This window comes from Pleurodeles waltl, chromosome 12 (genome assembly GCF_031143425.1).
Source record: "Pleurodeles waltl isolate 20211129_DDA chromosome 12, aPleWal1.hap1.20221129, whole genome shotgun sequence".
Classification (NCBI taxonomy): Eukaryota; Metazoa; Chordata; class Amphibia; order Caudata; family Salamandridae; genus Pleurodeles; species Pleurodeles waltl.
The window spans coordinates 50,959,228-50,979,990 of NC_090451.1; the positions used below are offsets into that span (position 1 = coordinate 50,959,228).

The 20,763-nt window shown below is 43.7% G+C and overlaps 1 protein-coding gene across 2 annotated transcripts in view; it reads left to right on the forward strand.

Moving 5' to 3' along the window:
- Positions 1 to 20,763, forward strand: part of RAB3A (RAB3A, member RAS oncogene family) — a 122,916-nt gene that overhangs the window by 69,708 nt on the left and 32,445 nt on the right. For both annotated transcript variants that reach the window (XM_069216582.1, XM_069216583.1), the window contains exon 3: positions 10,649 to 10,767. In XM_069216582.1, the coding sequence (XP_069072683.1) occupies positions 10,649 to 10,767 (119 nt within the window). The remainder of the gene's footprint in view (positions 1 to 10,648; positions 10,768 to 20,763) is intronic.

The following is a 20,763-nucleotide window of genomic DNA, read 5'->3' on the forward strand; positions in this document are numbered from 1 at the left end:
AAGTCTTCAGGAGTTATTCCTCTCTCTCTGGTACTCCCAAAAGGGTGATGCTCCAATGGACATTCGTTTCTTCTTTGCACGGAATGTGCAGTCTCCTTATTCGTACCAGCTGGACAACCTCAAAATGCCTACTTTTCCAAACAGCCCTCATCCAAGCAGTGGATTTAGAAGTTAGCAATGACCATAATGCAAGCACATCTCTTCGCTGTGTGAGTGGTACACCACGTACAGTATTCTAAATGAATGATTGAATGATTGTGGTCGAAAACAAGCAGAAGCAACATCTTGTTCGTGGGAGGCACAGTAAAGTGCTCCAATTTAAAATGGAAATGGATCAATTAAATGTAATGCAGCGAAGGATGCTCTGGGCATCTTGGCAGTCAGAGCTGAGCGATCAAGCGATGTTCCCGGTGGGTCTGCATGGTGTTTCATACATTTTAATTGCTTTGGTGTCTCTGTAGATTTTGGTTCCAGTTCTCGCCTTTTTCTTACACTCTGACAGCATAAGTCTTACAAAACCATCCACTACCAGACAGTAGACATGCAACTGAGAAGGGTCACAACATTTATACTGAATGTATAGTGACATACATCATGGGTGCTATGCTATATTGCCACACCGGTGGAGCGAGACAAACAAATGGATATAAATGAGATGAAGGGGCCGAATTATAGTGTGGTGAGCACTCCTCTCATCCATCTGGGCAGCGGCGGACATTTCTTCTGCCACTCTAATGGACCACTGCCTGCTATATTTAGAGATCACAGCCAAACCCAGCATTGATATATGAGCCATCAGAAAGAACACTGTCACAGCAGTTCCGCTGAAGGCACTCAGAATTTGGCGTACAGCCGCCGTCTTTCACAAAATGTTTTTGTTTTTCAAAACAAACTCCTAAAACAGGATTTTGCTTTTGAAAAAACACAAAACTAATGTCTCTCACACCCTAGGAATTTCCTTTCTGGGTATAGAGGCATTTTTCTGTTCTGCTGTCTGGTACCGCTAGGTTTAACCCGGTAGTGATGGACAGAAAAAAAACATCAGAGCGTCCACTGTAAATAGGGAAGTCGGTTTGATGTCATTACACTGATGGGCAGTGGATCGTTGAAGTAAGCTTCCTTACAGCGGGGCTAGAGGGGGCACCACCAGTGGATGGTTCACCCAACTCTAAATAAAGAAAGTGCACTGAAGGTTTGGCAGACAGGTATTCCATCACATTCGTGAAGGACCACCAAAGGTCCACCAAACTCTAAATCGCGCCCAAAGCCCCACCAGGTGAGCTGTTTAGGTTATTACATGTCACAGACCCTAGTGAGTCTTGAGGCCTGAGTCCATTTCACATTATAGAGCTGAAGAGCTCTGAGTGACTTGCAGTATTTTTTATACGTATTGTTGGGGGTGCTTTATTTCTTATAATGCATGGTATTTGTTGATGGGCATGAGATGCAAGGGATCATAGATCTGAAGTACACCACATTTCTGGGGATATTACCCACATCTGCCTTTCTTCCTAAAAAATATTTTTTATGTATCTGAAGGCATTGGCCTTGAAATGAACACAGGGAAATCCAAAGTCAAAAGGCTTGTGTCACAGAAATATATAACCACAGCCTCTGTCCTTCTTAATGTTAGATGGGCGGCACCAAACGAAAGACTGAAGCCCATTTCATTTCTCATCTTTGATTGTTAGATTGGGGTAGAATGAAAGTTCTAAGAAAGCATAGGGAGAAGAAGAGAATGATGTTTTTGGGGTGACAGGAGAAGACAGGAGAGATTGAACCATCTGTAACAAACTGAATGTTTAGTGCTTTGGAGAGGATGGTTTGCACACCAGAGAATAATGGAACCGATCTGTTGAGCAGTAATTGAGGGAGAATTGCTTTTCACAAGGACCTATGTTGACGGTAATATTCAGTATCCTGTCCTAGTGCATGTTCAGTTTAATGTAATTAATTCATATAGTTTTTTTTACTTGTTTTTCAAAAATCAATTACAAACTTATTTCAGCTACAATTAAAAGATTATTCTCTTGCCCTATGCTTTTAATTAGGGCAATTTAAAGTTAATAATTTACTAAGCATCAATTAATATACAGAAATCAAAGCAATCTTAGGCTGAGCAGACAACTTTCAATTTAACATCAAGGTAGTGTTTTATTTCTTTAGAAAATAGCTTCATGCATTTAAACACCCAGTCACTTTTTATATTATTAGAACCAGACGATCTCAACTGATATCACCCACCATTATTTTGACTAAATTTGTCCGCAGTAATATTAATGTCTCAGTTATGATTTTGGACCCATACACAGAATGTCCTAGAGTAACGTAGATGTAACAATGGACACTTTCAGTTACAACCAATCAGAATGGACTGTTTACTCAATTTGCCAAAAATACAGGTGATGTTTGAATTATGATGGTTTTCAACCAGTGCCTAATGTAGTCACCTGCATTCATTGTTAGGAACTCCAACTATTTGCTCATCATCAGCCCATTGACAAAGAGCAGGAAAAGGAAAGGCAGAAATGGAAAGAAAGAGGTAGAGAAAATAGTGGAAAAGAGTGACAAGGGGAAAGCTGAGATGAAAAATAACCTGCAAGAATGAGATACAGAGATAGGAAGTGTTTTGTGGTGGATGAAAGAGGCATGAGATGGATTAAGACTAGGTAGCATCGGTATTTATGAGATAAAGAGACAGGAAGTGTAGGGTGATGGGAGAAAGAGGCATGAGGTGGAATCCTGACCACACAGCCTTGATATTCATGAAATGAAGAGACAGGAAGTGTAGAAGGTGGAAGAAAGAGGCATGAGGTGGGATCGGGACCAGACAGTCTCAGTATTCATGAGATAAAGAGGCAGGAAGTGTCAGTGGTGGAAGAAAGAGGCATGAGGTGGAAACAACACCAGGCAGCCTTGGTATTCATGAGATAACGAGACAGGAGAAACAACACCAGGCAGCCTTGGCATTCATGAGATAACAAGACAGGAAGTGTCAGTATTGGAAGAAAGGGGCACGAGGTGGAATCAAGACCAGGCAGTCTCAGTATTCATGAGATGAAGAGACAGGAAGTGTCACTGGTGGAAGAACGAGGCATGAGGTGGAATCAAGACCAGGCAGTCTCAGTATTCATGAGATGAAGAGACAGGAAGTGTCAGTGGTGGAAGAACGAGGCATGAGGTGGAATCAAGACCAGGCAGTCTCAGTATTCATGAGATGAAGAGACAGGAAGTGTCAGTGGTGGAAGAACGAGGCATGAGGTGGAATCAAGACACCAGCAGCAGTGTTCGTGAGATAAAGAGACAATAAGAGTGGGGTGATGGAAGAAAGAGGCATGAGGTGGAATCAAGACCAGGCAGTCTCAGTATTCATGAGATGAAGAGACAGGAAGTGTCAGTGGTGGAAGAACGAGGCATGAGGTGGAATCAAGACACCAGCAGCAGTGTTCGTGAGATAAAGAGACAATAAGAGTGGGGTGATGGAAGAAAGAGGCATGAGGTGGAATCAAGACCAGGCAGCCTCGGTGTTCATGAGATAATGAGACAGGAACTGTATGGTGAGTGAAGAAAGAGGCATGAGGTGGAATCTATGAGCTAGCCTTGGTATTCGGTAGTATCTGCATGTGGCAATGACAGCTGCTGGGTCTTAAAAACAACATTGGGCCTACGCCCCTTTTTTTGATTAAACACTGGTTTCAGCCTTACTTTTAAGAGCAATTAAAGATTTGCCTCGGGCCCTACCTACACTCAGACAATTTCACTATTGAAATCTCCAGTCACAATTGTCACACATTGTTTTACGTTTGGGGTAAATTTTACTGGTTGAAGCTCATTACTTTGTTTTTAGCAGTATTTATGGTCAGGTAGCCTAATGTCTTGAACATAAACCTGTAACGTACCCCCAGAAGTTGCATACTAGTCTTGTTAAATGATGGCAGAACACATTCAGCAGCCCACGCTACGCGATGTAACTGTGTCCCTGCAGACTTTTTCAATTTTCACATTCAATTGGTTGTATATCCTTCCTTTGACAAGGGTGGGTCAGGATTGTGTTCATTTTCTTTATATGATGTTTTATTTCAGAATTCTTTGTTCTTTGTGATTCAGTCTCTGCCTTCCATGACCTGTTTCTCAGCAGCAGACTTTCAGTTATTTTAATTATTAACTTGTTTTACACACATTCTGTAGTTGAGTTTTTATCTGTCAAGTATTTCAGCATAAGTGCTCGTTGAATACCATCATATCTATTAGAACATTGGAATGCTGGGAGCTCCACTGAGGAGAATGCAGTGGTTCAGGAATAATAGTGGCTGGTACAGATCTTCTACTCCAACATTCTAATGTCTGTCTTTCTGTTTCTCTTTTCATTTCAGGACATTCTACCCTCAGGGGTGGTATGTTCTAATTGCCTTATAACCCTTCTGCCTTGGGCTATGCCGGTTGTTAAAGGCCCTCTCCCTCTCTTTTCATTTCAGGACGTTCTATCCTCAGAGGTGGGATGTTTTAATTGCCTTATAACCCTTCTGCCTTGGGCTATGCCGGTTGTTAAAGGCCCTCTCCCTCTCTTTTCATTTCAGGACGTTCTACCCTCAGGGGTGGGATGTTCTAATTGCCTTATAACCCTTCTGCCTTGGGCTTTACCGGTTGTTAAAGGCCCTCTCCCTCGTTCTAGCCTGCTCTTTGGGCCTATAACTCTGGTGCAGGCCTTTAACAACTGGTATAGCCCTCAACAGCTGGATACAGGGCTGTATTAGAGCGTTGGAATGCTGGGAGCTGCACTGAAGACAATGGAGTGGTTGTGGACCAATAATGGCTGGTACAGACCTTTTGATTCAAGATTGCAATACTTGTCTTCATGTGTCCTCCTGCTTAATTTAGAGCATTCCACCCTCATTGGTGGAATGTCATAATAGCATTACATCCCTTCTGCTTCGGGCTATACAGTGTGTTAAAGGCCCCCTGCTTCATTATAGTCCCCCCTCTGCTACTCAGATTTATAGCGCAGTTTGAGTTATGCACCTGTAACAACCTCTACATTCCTCCGCTGTGGTCTGTAATGCTATATTAGAACACTCCAAGGTTGAGAGTTTCATTGAAGCCAGTGGAGCGACAGGGGCCAATAACATCTGGATGGCATAGACTTTCTGCTCCACATTCCAGTGCTTTCCTTCCTGTTTATTCTAGGCCTGGGTAAAACTTGCATGCAGAGTTACATAAGAACTCCACGAGATTCCTCAGAGTTCCACGAACCGGCTGAATGTGGGCACGTCACTGCTCGCGTTGGTTTTTATCGCTGGTGAACAGCACCCTGTGACACCCCAGAGGGTGCTGCTTCATTCTGCTGCTCAAGTAGATCTTCCCCTCGAGCTGCAGCTTTTTCAACGTGAACAGTCTTGGCGTGCCACAACCGCCCACATTGAGAAATCTCTACGGGAGGTGTTCTAGCACCCAAAAATCACGCTAGGGGATGCAAATTCTGGCTCGCCGACTTAATATTGGCATGCTGCGTGCAAGAAAAAACTCTGTCATGCGGTGGTTGGCAGGGTTTTGCCGGGACTCAGTGCTCCAAGCGGGCAGAACTCCTCGAACTGTTACAGAAGGGTGGAATTTTTCGCCCACCCTTAGTTTATTCATCTTTCATTCAGAACACTCCACACTCAGTGGGTGGAACCTTCTATTAGCATTAAATTCCTTCTTCGAAAGCGTACATGGTTGTCAAAGGCATTCTTTCTCTTTTATAGATGGCACACTCCACTCTGTAATTTGAGAGAGGGCCTTTAGCGGCTGTTATAGCCCTCCAAACAGGCTATTACGCCACAATGCATGCAAATAAATATTTTTTACTCTAATTGTGCTAGATTTCTCAGAGGGAGAGGTAAACAGAAAAAAACAAGCATGTGTTATCTACACTCTTCCTCTTCCAGCTGGCACCTCTTGGTATTGTGAAAATCACGTGACGCCGCCTCGTGAAGGGTGGCAGCTATAAGCGGGCACCGTGTCACAATATTCAGCACGAAAGTTAACACCTGTGATGGCAAGGACAGGGAATCGAATTAACACACAGTAATTATTTTCTGACAGCTGGAACCTGGCTGCTAAAATTACAATCACACCTTGAGCTCCACTCAAGCTATATAGGCCTAGTAGGCAGCTGTTCCCTGCAGGGTGTTCACAATTAAAAGACGGTTTATTTCTCCTCGTCTTGTCGCCTCCTTTTCTGTCACCCTGGGTCTCCTGCCTCACACGAGCACTGCACTGTCAAGAAATCTCCCCAGCAGCACACAGAGCACAGAGGACTTCTCTCTATCAGCAGTAAATATTAGAATATAAGTGCCAAGTCTGTGACACCGGTATCTGAGCTAAACTACCAGCATCTCATATAAGATTCTCTTCATCCCAGGTTGCTACTGAGAAGTTCTTACATTCTGCCATTAAAAACATTGCATCCTTGCTGAGAAGTGCTGTTATTCTTCCTTTTTAAGGTAAAGAAGTGCCTGTAGTGCCTGTGTAGTGCCTGACTACCTGTCACCACACTTGGGGTACCAGTAACCTTCCTGGAGGCCAGAGCCGGGAAAGGCTTGGACAATAAACAGGAAATTAGAAAGTGGGAAACAGACTCATTTGTAGGTGCCCAAAGGCCACTAGGGCGGCAGCAGACTCACGTGGCGATTTAGACCCTTGTGGGTGGACTGCCGGATACCCCGCTCAAAGAAGCCCACGAGCACCTCTCCCCTGACATTGGATCACCTGCAATAATACAGGATGCTTGCTAGTCTGGCCAGGATCTCATTGCCTTCTGAGCAGTCCGCCACCGTGGCGGATGCGCTGAAGGCACAGTGGTATGCCGAGCAGTCACTGCGCCGTTTTTGGGCTGCGCCCAACATATTGTTTTTTGTTTTAGTGACACAAACTCTCAAAGCAGGAGTTTGTTTTCCTTAAAAAAAAAAAGGCAGTGCCACGACATGCAGTGACCTTCTCCCTCTCTGTGGGTGCCTGTTGTAGGTGGCAGAGTGAGGGTGGCAGGGGTGATAAAAAGTGGTACAACGGTTGCCAGTCACAGGTGGATGAGACTGGGAAGGATACCTTGGTTTCTGCCACAAGCAAACTTCTAAGTAGTGCCCTGGGTAAAAACATCAGAATGGCATTTGTTGGGTTTATAGTATTCCTCAAGGGCGATCTACTCCCATTTGCGAAGTGGGAATGGAGTTTCGCCTACACAGTTACTTTATGTTCAGAAAGGAATGGGAATTATCTAATGTTTAGAACGTTTTCTGGCTTGCAAAGCCTGGGAAGAGCAGACTCTAGGTGTCCTGGCTGTTTGGTTGTAGTGGTCCTTGCAATCCAATCCCTTACAGGTCCACCCTTCCCCAAGCTTTCTGTCAATCTTCTCGACAGGTAGTTTCAGCTAAGCATCTAGGCTGGGAGAGTGCAGGCATGGTGGCACAGCATCCCCTGATTCTGCTTTAGAGCGAGAATGAGTGAGAGTTAGAAAGCGAGAGAGAGAGAGTGAGGAAGAGATAACCTCATCTTTTTCACATGATGACTGTTACAGCCAGCCCCAGTAAAGACATTGTTCCTGCCTAGTAAAGATGACATCCACTTCCAAGTAGTTACTCCCTCTCGTGGGTCAAATGTTTTTGAATATTCAGGTGGTGTCAAGGGACCAGCGCTAACCAGGAGCCAATCGGGGCTCGTTTCCTTGTTTCTCTGTTTCTAGGCTTCTTCCACCTGGATAGCACCTGAAATTGAATGAGAACCCACCACAGAGAGCTAGGTTAAAGGCTGAGGTCAAAACTTTGGTCCTATCAGTGACGGCTCATGTTTTTATCCTTTTGAGGTCAATAAAGTGCTAACATTGCATCAGGATTTAGAACGCCTAGTTACAAGACAAAATGTAGTTTTCCGTGCACAGTATGTAAGTGGCCTTGCATTGTTAATGGTAATATTGCATGTTGCTGTACGCCTGAAAGATCTCAACTAAGTAAAACTAGACATGTTTACAGGTGCATGACACTCATTAATATATAACTATATAAGAGTAACTTTATCTTTGACATCCATCGATAGATCAGACATATGATTCGGCACAAGACATCCCTGTACCACTCAGTAAGCATTTGAAAGCTCCAGCAGGAGAGAGATGGAGAAGCCTGGATGTGGCCTGGGTCCAAGAAAGGTTGCCTCCTTGTAAATATGAGAAGGTGGTTGAAGGTCGGTGAATTGGACGAGCAGATTGGCACAGCTTCAAGAATCGAATACCTATGGATCTGCTATTAATGTAAAGAGCTTTGTGGCATCAACTTCCAGTTGAAAAAGTTTGGTAATTTCTGAAGGTGAATGGAATAAAATCTGGAATAGTTAGTGAATATGGGTTATCTTCATTCAATTAATAATGTGGCTCCTTTTAAGAAAGTGAAAGAAAATAGGGGAAACATAGCTTGCTAAGGTGTCCTTATTCACTTCAAACTAGGGTTATCCAGAGTAGGCCCTGGAGAGCAAGACTTTCAGGATATTCATATAAGTTGCATTTACATACAATGAATATAAATAAAACACATTTACATGGTGGTTATCCAAAACATCTGGAGTTAACTCACCTGGACCCATGTTGGGTTTATTTACTTTAATCTTAAGTAAGGCAGAATGCTCCTTGTGCCTCTAAAGATAGCTTAGCAGGCAACAATGATCCCAGCAGGTATTGATGGGGTACCTAGTTAGCTAGTAAGAATTTAGTGAGCCTTAGACCTGGTTGAAGCTCTGTCATTGAAAGTCATTTGTTTGGGCCCTAGATTGAGTTCTGCCAAAAGTGCGGTGCCGTAGGCTGTGCTAAATAAATGAGCAAGGTGAGATGGACTGAATAAACTGTTACAACTGATTGCATTTTATTTCCAGTATGGACTGTGGTTCATCCTTAATAATACTTCAATAAATACTGTATTTTGGTTTCACACATACATAATCATTATGACATTTTTATTTGGCCCTTTGTCTCTTGATATCTAGCATGCTCCAGTATTTTCAAAGACCCTCACATCCATCTGCGTCTCCATCTCTTTCCTGACACTGGTCAGTCACCATTGCTTTGAACCTATAGACAAGCTTGTCTCCTGGTCCTAACATCATAATCCATAGTCTGTCCATCCAATACCAAATGTTAATTAATTCCGATGCCTAATGCACCTTGTACAGTATTCATAGGATGCAGCCTCGTTGGACGTCTGAGCTCCTAAAATCCTTCTGCTACCTGACAAAGCAAGAGTAACCACTACATTCTTAGTTAAATAAGGTCTAAACAGAACTGGGTTGAATGTGAAAAACTTGCTATAAATGTATGTCAAGTTTTATAAGAATTATACCAGACTATGACGTATTGACTACAAAATCTTTACATTAGAGTTGTAAGATCAATTACTGGCCCAGACCCTGCATTTTGCCAATTAATGTTATCAATACTAACACAGAAGCTGCAGACTACTTGCTTTTTTTGAAACATGGTCGATGACAGGGTAAGTATAGCCTTGCTGGAACAGGTACTCGCCTCAGGAACCGGTAGATTCTGACACTGGTACTACAGCCTTACAACTGCTGTAAAGGAGAGATGCAGCTCAAATCTCTTGTAGAACAAGAATGAGGTTGACATCAGAACAGATACACTTCACTTAAATGCAACTTAGAACAAAGAGTGACCGTGACAGCATCCCTAAACCTGTGCGACTGTCTCAAGGAATTATTTCACATCATATTAGTTTGTTTTTGTCCTTGTTCGGCCACAAGTGATCATCACAAGACACTCACAGGAACCGCAAGCTAACAACGTCCTGCCAAATATTTTTTTCTCCAGAATTAGCGAGTGTTGCTCAGTTCCTTGACGACCGCGACACGTGTCTTCCTGTTTTGTTTATTCAGTAAAACAATTCAGCTTAGAAACAATTTCTCAAGAAAGGAATGAAAAAAACGAGAATCAAGTTCTAATTAATCATAAACAGGGTCAACACATCTGAAACTTAGGTGTAAGTGGATTTTAAATCATATGTGAATTTACTGCAGATGTAAGCACTGTAGATATATTGAGGCTTTAAGTACTGCAAAGACAGTTGGAGAATAAGCTGTTGAATTTCTGTTGACAATTAAAACTTGAAGAACTGAGGAGAATTGGATGAGGAGCCATGTGATCCATTACCAATGTTGCTTAATTCCCCACAGGGAGCAGTGGTGGTTTCTCCAAGAAAGATGTTTTACTTTTTGAAAGTCTAAGGTTTCTCAATCTCAAAATAAGTTAGTGCATTTAAGATCAACTTGGGGACATTACAAGTACCATAGGACATCATCCATGTAAGGCAGATGACTTATCTGTTCTGTTTGTAAAGGAGTAAACCAGCCCAAACTCTAAATCAGGCCCTAAGTTAAGTTATTTCTGCCTGGTACTAACTTTGATAGTGAATCATGTAAATCACATATTTATCCAAGATTCACCTTTATCTTTTTTTCAGCAATGTCTGCAGACTACTGAGTTTTTTTTGTTTTGTTTTGTACAAAGTTAGCTTGCTCCCAGAGATAACATTATTAGTTTCATGTTTGTTAATGCATTTGTTTTGGGAGCAGATACACATCATAAATCCCACTTACTTGAATTTTGTTTCTTTTTCAGGACACGGCAGGTCAGGAGAGGTACAGGACGATCACTACTGCATATTACCGAGGAGCCATGGGCTTTATTCTGATGTACGACATCACCAATGAAGAATCTTTCAATGCTGTGCAGGACTGGTATGTAGTCGTGCTTTCTTGTCTTTTTGCAATTCAGACGTTACACCACTAATATGTACTATGTCTGCTTTGATTTACTGCTGTCTGCCCCTTAGCAGTGCCCGGTTACAACCAGTGTCCTGCTCCCTTTTTTTGACTCCCAATTCCCTGACCTATGCTGTCCTGTGCTCGTCTCTATCCTCCCTTTGGATCCAACTCCACCCTGTTTTATCGATGCGAGTCATCATGTGCAAGACGATTGCAGGAACTCCATTGGGTGCAGTCCAACCGCACCACATCCCACAGAGGAGGGTCCCTCCTTTGCAGAGGCCCTAATTACCACCTGTGCACACACCTGAGAACTGTGATGTCCCTCTCTTGCTACTTGAGGTTTACTGAGGTTTACACATTTTAGGAGATGTCCAAGAGACTTTGGCGTCAGTTGGGATTGGTTAGTAGAAGTGCCTCAAGGATGTGAGAATTAGGAATGACCATGGCATGATACCCATCTTATAGAACACATTAAACATCAGCTCTTACCCATGCTTTTGGTCAAAGATTGAAAGCTGTAAATGTTACAGAAATCAGAGATGTGTTTTCACCTGCTCTATTTTTACAGACTTCACAAGTTAACTGAAAAAGAAAGATCTTGGCTTGTTTATTTTAACACACGTTCAGTTGCAACATAAACTGATGAGGATATTGACTAATCTGAATAATTTGTGAGTAAATTATAAACCCCAGAGCAGACTGATTTGTTTTGTTGGGATGCAATATAAGAGGTTACATACTAAGGGGGTCATTCCGACCCTGGCGGTAAAATCCGCCAGGCCCGTGAACGACGGAAAGCACCGCCAACAGGCTGGCGGTGCTTTCCTGCCCATTTTGACCGCCGCGGTCAGAAAAGGGGATCCGGCGGTTTGCCGCCATGGAGATTCCGACCCCCTTCCCGCCATCCTGTTCCTGGCGTTTTTTTCCGCCAGGAACAGGATGGCGGGAACGGGTGTCGTGGGGCCCCTGGGGGCCCCTGCACTGTCCATGCCACTGGCATGGGCAGTGCAGGGGCCCCCTAACACGGCCCCAGCATGATTTTTACTGTCTGCTTAGCAGACAGTGAAAATCGCGACGGGTGCAACTGCACCCGTCGCACCCCTGCAACACATTGCAGGGCCTTTCCCGCTTGGCCGGCGGGCTCACCTTTGGCGGGCGCCCGCCGGCCCAGCGGGAAAGCCAGAATGGCCTCCGCGGTCTTTTGACTGCGGAGCGGGCAAATGGCGGTGACCGCATGGCGGGCGGCGCAGTCAGAATGACCGCCTAAATCTTTAATGAACAGGCTCAAGTCAAAACCAAATGGGAAGATCTGATGGACATTAAGTACTGCAACAAACAGTGGTAAACTATTAGTACATTAATTTGTACAACACACATTGATAAAAGCAAACTTTTAATGTACGATGATTTTAAGTGGTGGATGCTATATTACACACCAGCTAAATAAAATTTCTTCTCATAAATCGTCCACTTGTTATGCGCTTTTCAAAGACATCTTAAATATATTGTAATATTTATTTTATTAGGACTATTATTTCACTGTATTTAAAGAACGGTCACACAACAAAAAGAGAGAATACCCTAAACAAAATTAGCTATTAAAATCATAAATCTGTTATTACAGTATTGGGGCGTTTTTGAGAAAGGAAATTTTGAGCCTTGTAAAGTAGGAACTATAATGTGTAAACCATGATTTCACGAAAATCCTTTGCCAATAAAAGGGAAGACCATGAAGGCTGGAACTTTGCTTGGCTCAGATGCAGACATTGTAGTGATGTCATCGACGGCACTGAATTAATATAGCCGCCTATCAAAGCGAGATTTAACTAATCTGTGAGACTACATGTGAAATAAAGAAAGTTGTGTATATATAGATAAAACTGAAAATTTGGTGCTATATTTGAGAGTGCCTAATTTGTGGCAGGGCCCCGGGATGGACTTAATGAGTGCCACGTTATCCTGGTGTTTTTTTGTTATCAAGGAACGTTGCACAGTTATCAGCTCCAATAACGCACCTATGTAGAAAAATGTCATTTTTTGGGCAAAAATAGTCATCAACTCTAATTAAATTATTTTTTTCCTTTTAATATGCCTATGTTGCAAGAAGATTCATTTCCACTATTGTGTAATATGGTTTCTAAGATCATGTTGTTAGTATACAGTTTGCTTTGATGCAGTTTAGGTTTTGGAACCATGCATATTCGTTTATTTCAGATTTGTGAATCAATGAGTTGTGCGTGAGGGGTAGGCTGGTGATGTCTTGTGGTTGTATATAGGGTCTTATAGGACTCATTTTGGAAAGGTAGATTTGGGGTTTCCTTTGTATCATGTTGATGCAGGTTTGTTGAAGAATGGATTGGTCCAGAAATAAGGCATGCTTGCAGAGTGTAGGAGAAGAACATTGAAAAAACAATCATGTCTGACAGAAAATATTGTTTAAAAAACAATGCCAAATTTGATTTAATAATGGAAAGCATACACCTGAAGCTAACACTATTCTGGCATACATCCCATGGCAGTCCTTTGCATGGCCTGCAAGATCTACTGGTAGTAAATGTAGTCAGTGCACTTTTATACTGGATGACAGAGGAGCCCATTAAAGTGTTCGCTCAGCAGGGTTAAAGGCTGTGCGCACCTCCTCAGGATGCACACACTGGACCTGCAGGTCTTACAGATGTGAGCAGCAACCACTTACCGTGCTGAGCTTCCTACCGGCTGGGCAGAGGTGATGTGCGCCAGCGCTGAGTTTTCCGCACGACTGAGCTTGGGATCGAGGAACACAGTGCTTGATTTGTGCCGGTGCTTCCAGGTGGTGGGTGCCACCACTCATATTTGAGGACAAGGACATATTCTTCACCATCAGACTTTGGCGCACTGCAGGTGAGACAGTCAGAATAGGAAGAAGGGAGAGAATGATGGGAAAACAGTGACAAAGACGAGAAAGCAGAGATGAAAAGGAACCCATAAGAAGGACATAAAGAACAGGAAGGGGTGGGTGGTGGAAGAACACACATGAAGTGGAATCAAAACTTGGAATTTGGCAACCCTGGCATTCCCTACCACCAGAGGGGCTCTCCGAAGAAAACATTTTTGACCCTTCGCTTATTTATTTATTAAAAAAGCACTGGAGTTACTAAACTAAGCAGGCGTGTAAGAAAACCTACTCTATGTTTATGCTTCACAATCTGTTTAGTCCTCATTTGGGTGGAGTGATTAGGTGGATAAGAGGGAGTGTGTGGCTCAGCATTGTCTGTTCCTCCTTTGCTTCACCGGCTCCCCTTTGAGGCTGGCATACTTTTTAAGGTGGGCTGCTTTGCCTCTAGAGTGTATTGGCAGCTTATATGAGGCAAACAAAACCCAGTGGGGTTGATTGACACTTCAGTTACACAAATCGTGTACTGTCTGTCCTGTCTGCTTTTGTCCCACAAGTTAGCACATCTTCCAACACCACACGAGAGAGAAAGTATCCCATAATTTCTAAGATGTTCATTTTAGCCAGCTATCTTGAGCTTACTAACTGAGCTTACTTGCAACTTACTAATATTGTTTCCCTGCTCCTGATAGATGTACTCTCAGTCCAACTATAGCAGAACATGTTAAACAGAGCTTCTCTGTCCAGCCATGTGGACAACACAACATCAAAGGAGTACAGCAGATGAATCTATGTTGCCTCAGCAGGTCATTGCTTACATTTGCAGCCTCCCCTCACCTTCTTCATGTTCTCTTGCTTTGGAATGGTCTATCCTTCTTTCCAGTGTTGGCTCCCACTGTACTTACTTTCCGGCATGAACTTAATACCTTCTCTAATGGTAAAGGATTCTGAGACAGTCTTTGCCTTTGTAATTTAGTTCTCACGGATTGATGTCAGTGTCCAAGATGTTGCGTAGAATAGTTCTTGGGCCTTGGGGCAGATTATTTTTGGCTTTACTCAAAGTTTTCCTATGCCGATTTGCCTTGTGTTTGGGCTGGTTAGATTCGGCAAGTAGCTGAGATTTTGGTTTTATTTTTAATGTTCATTTCGAATATGTGATGCTGTGTTGGGGAGGGGTTTATTCCTGTTGTGATTGTGAGTTTAGTCTCATATGCATTTTTGTAAATGCAATACATGATTTCCCAAGTTAGTTTTTAGCACACACCTGAATAAGTCTTTTAGCGTTTGTTGTATTGTGGGATACGCGCCACTGTCAGAGGTCCTTCCATGTCTTCCACCATCCGCGCGGGGCTGGCTCTTACACCCCGTTGCCTGGAGGAAGATCTCACTTTTCTAGTTTTAATTGTATTGAGCACTGATGAGAAAATAATACTGCAGCCCATCCTAGAGTTATTGTTGTGCTGCACGGCTCATGTTAACAAGGACAATGGATCACGCAAGGTGAGAGCACATGGCAGGGGACTTGCAGCGTCAGCCATTTTGGTTGCGTATCACTGTTTCAGGGGATTACGGCGTGCTCATTTGTTCAAAGCGTTTGCAACATTTACACCGAGTGGTCTTTCATTACAGTGAGTTTACGCCAATTTGTATCATTCACAAACCAAAAACAAGCATTTGCAATGCAATAGGTCTTGAATTTTCTTGAGTTAGAGCTGTTGGCATTGTAAATTCATAACTGGACTTTTCTTGCCACATAAATAGGTAAACCCAGCGTCCTAGTTTCGTCTTTTCCTGCCATGTAATTCCAGTGGTCCAGGATTTAACTAAAGCACTTCCATTTACCTTCTTCTATCATACAACACAAACAATTATCATATAATCCTTTATCGGAAATAACCTTTTGGCATTGGAGTGTAATGCTCAAAACGCCATAACAAAAATATCATTTGCGACGGATTGGAGGTTGAAAGGAAAGACGGAGTTGGGAGTAAAGATGAAGAGGACAAGTGTTGTATTAATGGTGTGTTGGGCCCTGGAGTAAGAAAGGAAGATGTTTGACTGCAATTATGATAAGAACATACAGCAGTAATTAGAGTTGAGTGAGGCCCGTAGGTCTGTGGAACCTGGTGCCACTGCACCTGTTACTCCATTGCTATCTAGGCCTCAGGAGAGAAAGCGGATAGGGCAGAAAAAGAGAAGCGAGAGGAATACAAAAGACAAAAGGAAGAAAGAGAAGGGGTCGCAAATAAAGAAGGGAAAGAAAGAACAAGAAAATGAAAACACAACTAAGAGAAGAAATAGAGCAAATGTATAAGACAAAAGAAAAAAGGGAAGAAAGCTAGCAAATGGAAGATAAAGAGGAAAAAATAATGAAAAGTGTGAAAAGAAAGAGAAAAATGAATATTAGGGAAAACATAGATGGTGAGAGAAACAAGCAGTGAAAGAACCAGGGCATGTATGTACTGACACATTTCCCACAGACACAGAATGGGAAAACCACTTTGACACTTTGGGTCCCGACAAGTAACTTGTGGCCCCGACAAGTAACTTGTGGCTTCCACATACAGAGGGGAAAAATAGGGATTTACACTAAAACATGAATTGACAGATAAAGATAAGAAAAACACCACAGAGAGGAAGGAAAAAAGATCTTTAAAAAATAAAACGCATACCGAGTCAAAGGAAAGCAAATAAAAAAGACAAAGAAAGAATGAAGGGAAGAGAAAAAAAATAGTGAAAGAATGAACGCCTGATGAAGAAAAAAAGAGAGGAATGGAACAAGGAAAGACATAATCACGTTTTTGTGAGTTTGAAAGAGGAGTTTGCAAGAGGAAGAGGGAAATAAAAAAAAGGGAGAGGAATAGAAATAAAATGTTGAAAGAAAGAGCAAAACTGTAAACGTGTGGATTTTAAGAGATGGAAAGAGAAACGTGGGAGAGAAAGAAAACATTGAGAGTAAACAGAGTAAAAGAAAGAACGGAGTGAGATAGGTGTAACAGCACCTCCCAAATAAAGATGCAGCTAAGAATAGATTTAATTGGCTCCCCCATGTCCTCAGAAGTCAGAGTGTGAAACAGCAGGGGGCACTGCAGAACAGCAGGAGGTGCATTAGCAGAGTTGTATGTGAGCCCCAATACAGCTATATTGGGGCACTTCAGATCAGGATTGGGGGTATAGACAGAGCTGTGTCCTGGCCCACTGCTGGAATAACAGAAAGGCAGCGGGTGATGGATGAGAAATGGAGCACTGTGTAATTCCTGGTATTGGAATAATGGGGCGCGGCAGGTTAGGGTTGAGGTGCATTGACAGAGTTGTATGTGGGTGCAGTATTGGAATAGTAACAGGCACACAAGGTCAGAAGTGAGGTATGTTGATGGAGCTAAGTGTGGAACCTAGTATTGGCGTGCCAGTGTTGCCCAGTGTTAGCCTGGAGGTGCCCTGGAGAAGAAGCGAGTGGGGCCCAGTATGGGAGTGGCATTGCCTCTGAAACACAGAAGCGAGGAGTCCTGAAGGGCGTGTGTGTGAGCCTTAGTACTGAGAAGAGACATGCACTGAATGTTAGAATTGATGGATTCTGGTGGGGCTGTGCTGGTTCTCATCAACAGTGGCGTTAGATGTTAGACTTGAAGTGCACTGGCTCAGCTGTGTTTTGCCCTTCCTTTTGAGTCCAGTATTGGCTTGGCAGTGGGACTGAATATTCAAATTGGGCTGCTATAACGGAACTGTATGTGAGTATGGTCCCGGTATAGCAAGGAAGGTGACCTCCCCAGGGTAGAACTGAGGTGCGCTGATGGAGCTGCGCCCAAGTTCACAGTACTGGAACAGCAGAGTGTACTGACTGTAAGAACTGAGGTGCTCTGGCAGACAGAGTGTGTGAGGTTCTGGCACGGGCATGGCTGAGGGGCTTGGAGTGCGTGAACTGAGGTGCACTGATGGAGCTGCGCCCGAGATCCCAGTACTGGAACAGCAGTGTGTACTGACTGTAAGAACAGAGGTGCTCTAGCAGACATGTGGGGTTCTGGCACTGTCACAGCTGAGGGCTTGGAGTGTGTGAACGGAGGTGCACTGATGGAGCTGTGAGTGGGATCCCAGTATAGAGTGGAAGTGGGCACTGTCTCTAAGGATTGCGGAACCCTTGTAGAGCTGGGTGAGGGGTCCCGGCACTTGAAGAGCAGTAGCACTGAATGCTTGGAAGGAGGTACTTTGGCTGAGCTTCATGTGGGTAGCAGAGCTGCAAGAGCAGTGAGGCCTTACAAAGGTTTCCTAGGTGACATCAGGTTACATCTGGTGGCGGGGCCTCGGGATAGAAGAACGTTCCTGTCCTGTATGTTGGGACAAAAGTGGAGGTAGCCGGTTAATTTACAGCGCCACTGAATTACTTAATTAGGAAAGGTCAGGCACATCTGACTAAGAAAGCAGGAAAGGTCAAGCAGTCACTGTTTATTCCAAAGTTCATGAAAACTATTTTGTGGTGTGCAGATAAAACTGGAAATTTTGCTGCAGACCTTGATGTAAGAAGCCCTGGGCTGCTAGGCTATAAGCAATTACAAGCCATTCTCCCCTGCTCTCAGTACCAGGGACCACAGGCAGGCAGACCAGATATGACCAGGATAACAGCTTGATTTACAGCCTTATTTACAGCTAAGCTCAGAAACTGAGGTGCTCTGGCAGACAGCGTGTGTGGGGCTCCTGGCACACCTGTGGGCTTGGAGTGTGTGAACTGCGGTGCACTGATGGGGCTGCATCCGAGGTCCCAGTATTGGAGCAGCAGAGTGTATTTACTGCAAGAACTGAGGTGCTCTGGCAGACAGCGCTTGTGGGGCTCCTGGCACTGGCACAGCTGAGGGCTTGGAATGTGTGAACTGAGGTGCACTGATGGAGCTGCGCTCGAGGTCCCAGTACTGGAGCAGCAGAGTGTACTGACTGCAAGAACTGAGGTGCTCTGGCAAACAGCATGTGGTGTTCTGGCACTGGCACGGCTTAGGGCTTGGCGTGTGTGAACTGCAGCGGACTGATGGAGCTGCAAGTGGGATCCCAGTATGGAGCAGAAGTGTGCACTGTCTCTAAGGATTGCGGAATCCTGGTAGAGCTGGGGGCCTAGGCTATAAGCAATTACAAGTGATCCTCTGCCCTTGCTCTCTGCACACAAGCAGACACACTTGGTAAAGAAAATCTGTGAAAAGGAAGGGCAGGTGCCAGGCAGCTGAGAGGGTGTGCAGAGAGCCCACAAAGACCAAATGTGACCAATATAACAGCCCGATTTATAGCCTTGTTTAAAGCTAAGCTCAGAGGAAGAATGTTCTTCAAATGAAAAGGTAAGCTTCCCTGGACAGGAGCAGAAAACAAATGTAAAATAAAGTTTCCTACAGACCAAATAAACAGCATAAGATGTAATTAAACAGTAGTTGATCCCTGCTTCTACACAGAAGAAGGAGGGACAATGAGGCATGACTGACCACTAGCAAGCAAGGATTTTTAAATGACACTAAACCTAACAAATGAAATAGCTGGAAGCCCACAGAAGAAGTATACCTAAAAGTATACAAGAGGTTGTACGCTTACACTTGAACTAAAAAGAAAGTCCTTTTACTGGTTTTTGGAATGTGCAACAAGGGCTCATTGCAGTATAGATGAAAACTGTCAGGACTAGCAGAGCATTTGGTAGTTCCAGTCATCCGCAACATGCAAGTCAGCAGAGCTATCAAGCATTTACTTGCAGGGAGTCATGGAGTTACGTTGCTCTTCTTGTGCGTCATACAATAACGATACAAGCTCATCAGAGTTTTGAAATGTATCACGGCACTCAGAATGCTGTCCCATACTTAAAAACCGAGCCAGCCACTAAGCACCCAACTAAATGTTTTCTCGACATTTCAGATGCAGCCAGTGAAGATCCATAAAAATCTTCAGCCGCTCATCTTTACTCTAATCCCGTTATGTCTAGCATCTTGAGAGTGGCCACCTAGGCCATCCGAGAAAGATGGAGAACACAGACCACTCATAGCACATATTGTGTCAGTGCTTTCTCGCTGATCCTCTCTGAATACCTGTTTTTTGGTGCAACAAATGCCTTATCTCTACTTCTTCATCTGTTTATTGTCCACTATGTATGAGCTTTACTTTTTTAGGAGATACTGGTATTTGTCTCTTTGCCCACTCTCAAAGTAGGTAAAGTACAACCCTGGTCCATTTCCTGAATTGATTTTATTCCTTTCAGGTGAAGCCCCTGCTATCAGTCAGCCCTGACTTTACCTTTTCTATTTCTAGATATCTGCCTCTGAGGCAGGCACACATTTGGCCCTTCATAGCCCCGTAAGTAAACTATTTCTGAGTTAGTAAACTACCCTTCCACCGTGACCCCAAGAGCTTCCACCAGCTTGGAGCCTACCAACGGTGCCCTACACCGAAAGCTGTTCCTTTCTTTCCAAGCCTGTAAGTGGGTCCTATCGTGAGCTAACCATTCCGACCCATTACCGACCCAGTGAGCTACCCCGCAACATCTGCTTTGTTCATCTTATTCCTTGCTGGAAATTGTCTCCCAGGCTTCCTTTCCTAAGTCTATCTTGTTCCAGCATGATGTTATTTTAGTATTCTTTGTCTCATTTAAGCTGCTAAGTGAACACATGTTCCCATTGGACCCTGGATGATTTTTTGGGGAACTGTTTCTCTTTCTGTGCAAAAAAGGTTCTACAAACCAAAAATGCTTAATAAATTGCATCTCTCTCTGTCCGGATCCACCCATCTGCCTATCTACGATATCATTCACCCACGCATGGGTTAGGAACGAAGGGAGTGAGATCTTCTTACCATTAAACATCACCAAAGAATACGTATAGCTTATTTAGGGTGGACAGCCTTTGCTGTCTTGAATCTTACCTACAAGATGCCAAAAGGAAGGGAGTTCCGAAGGTGGGCAGACAGAGGAAAGAAGGTTCCACTGCCTTCAAACTCTGCGAGGGTGGTCACAACGGATTGTTAGAGGAGAAATTGGCTACTAAAAATGGAAAAGCACATGGATGAGTCTGGTCCTCAGAATTGCAGTACATTCAGCTCTGATGCTGAAGTATTTTTCTGAACGTGGATGCTGTGTTTGA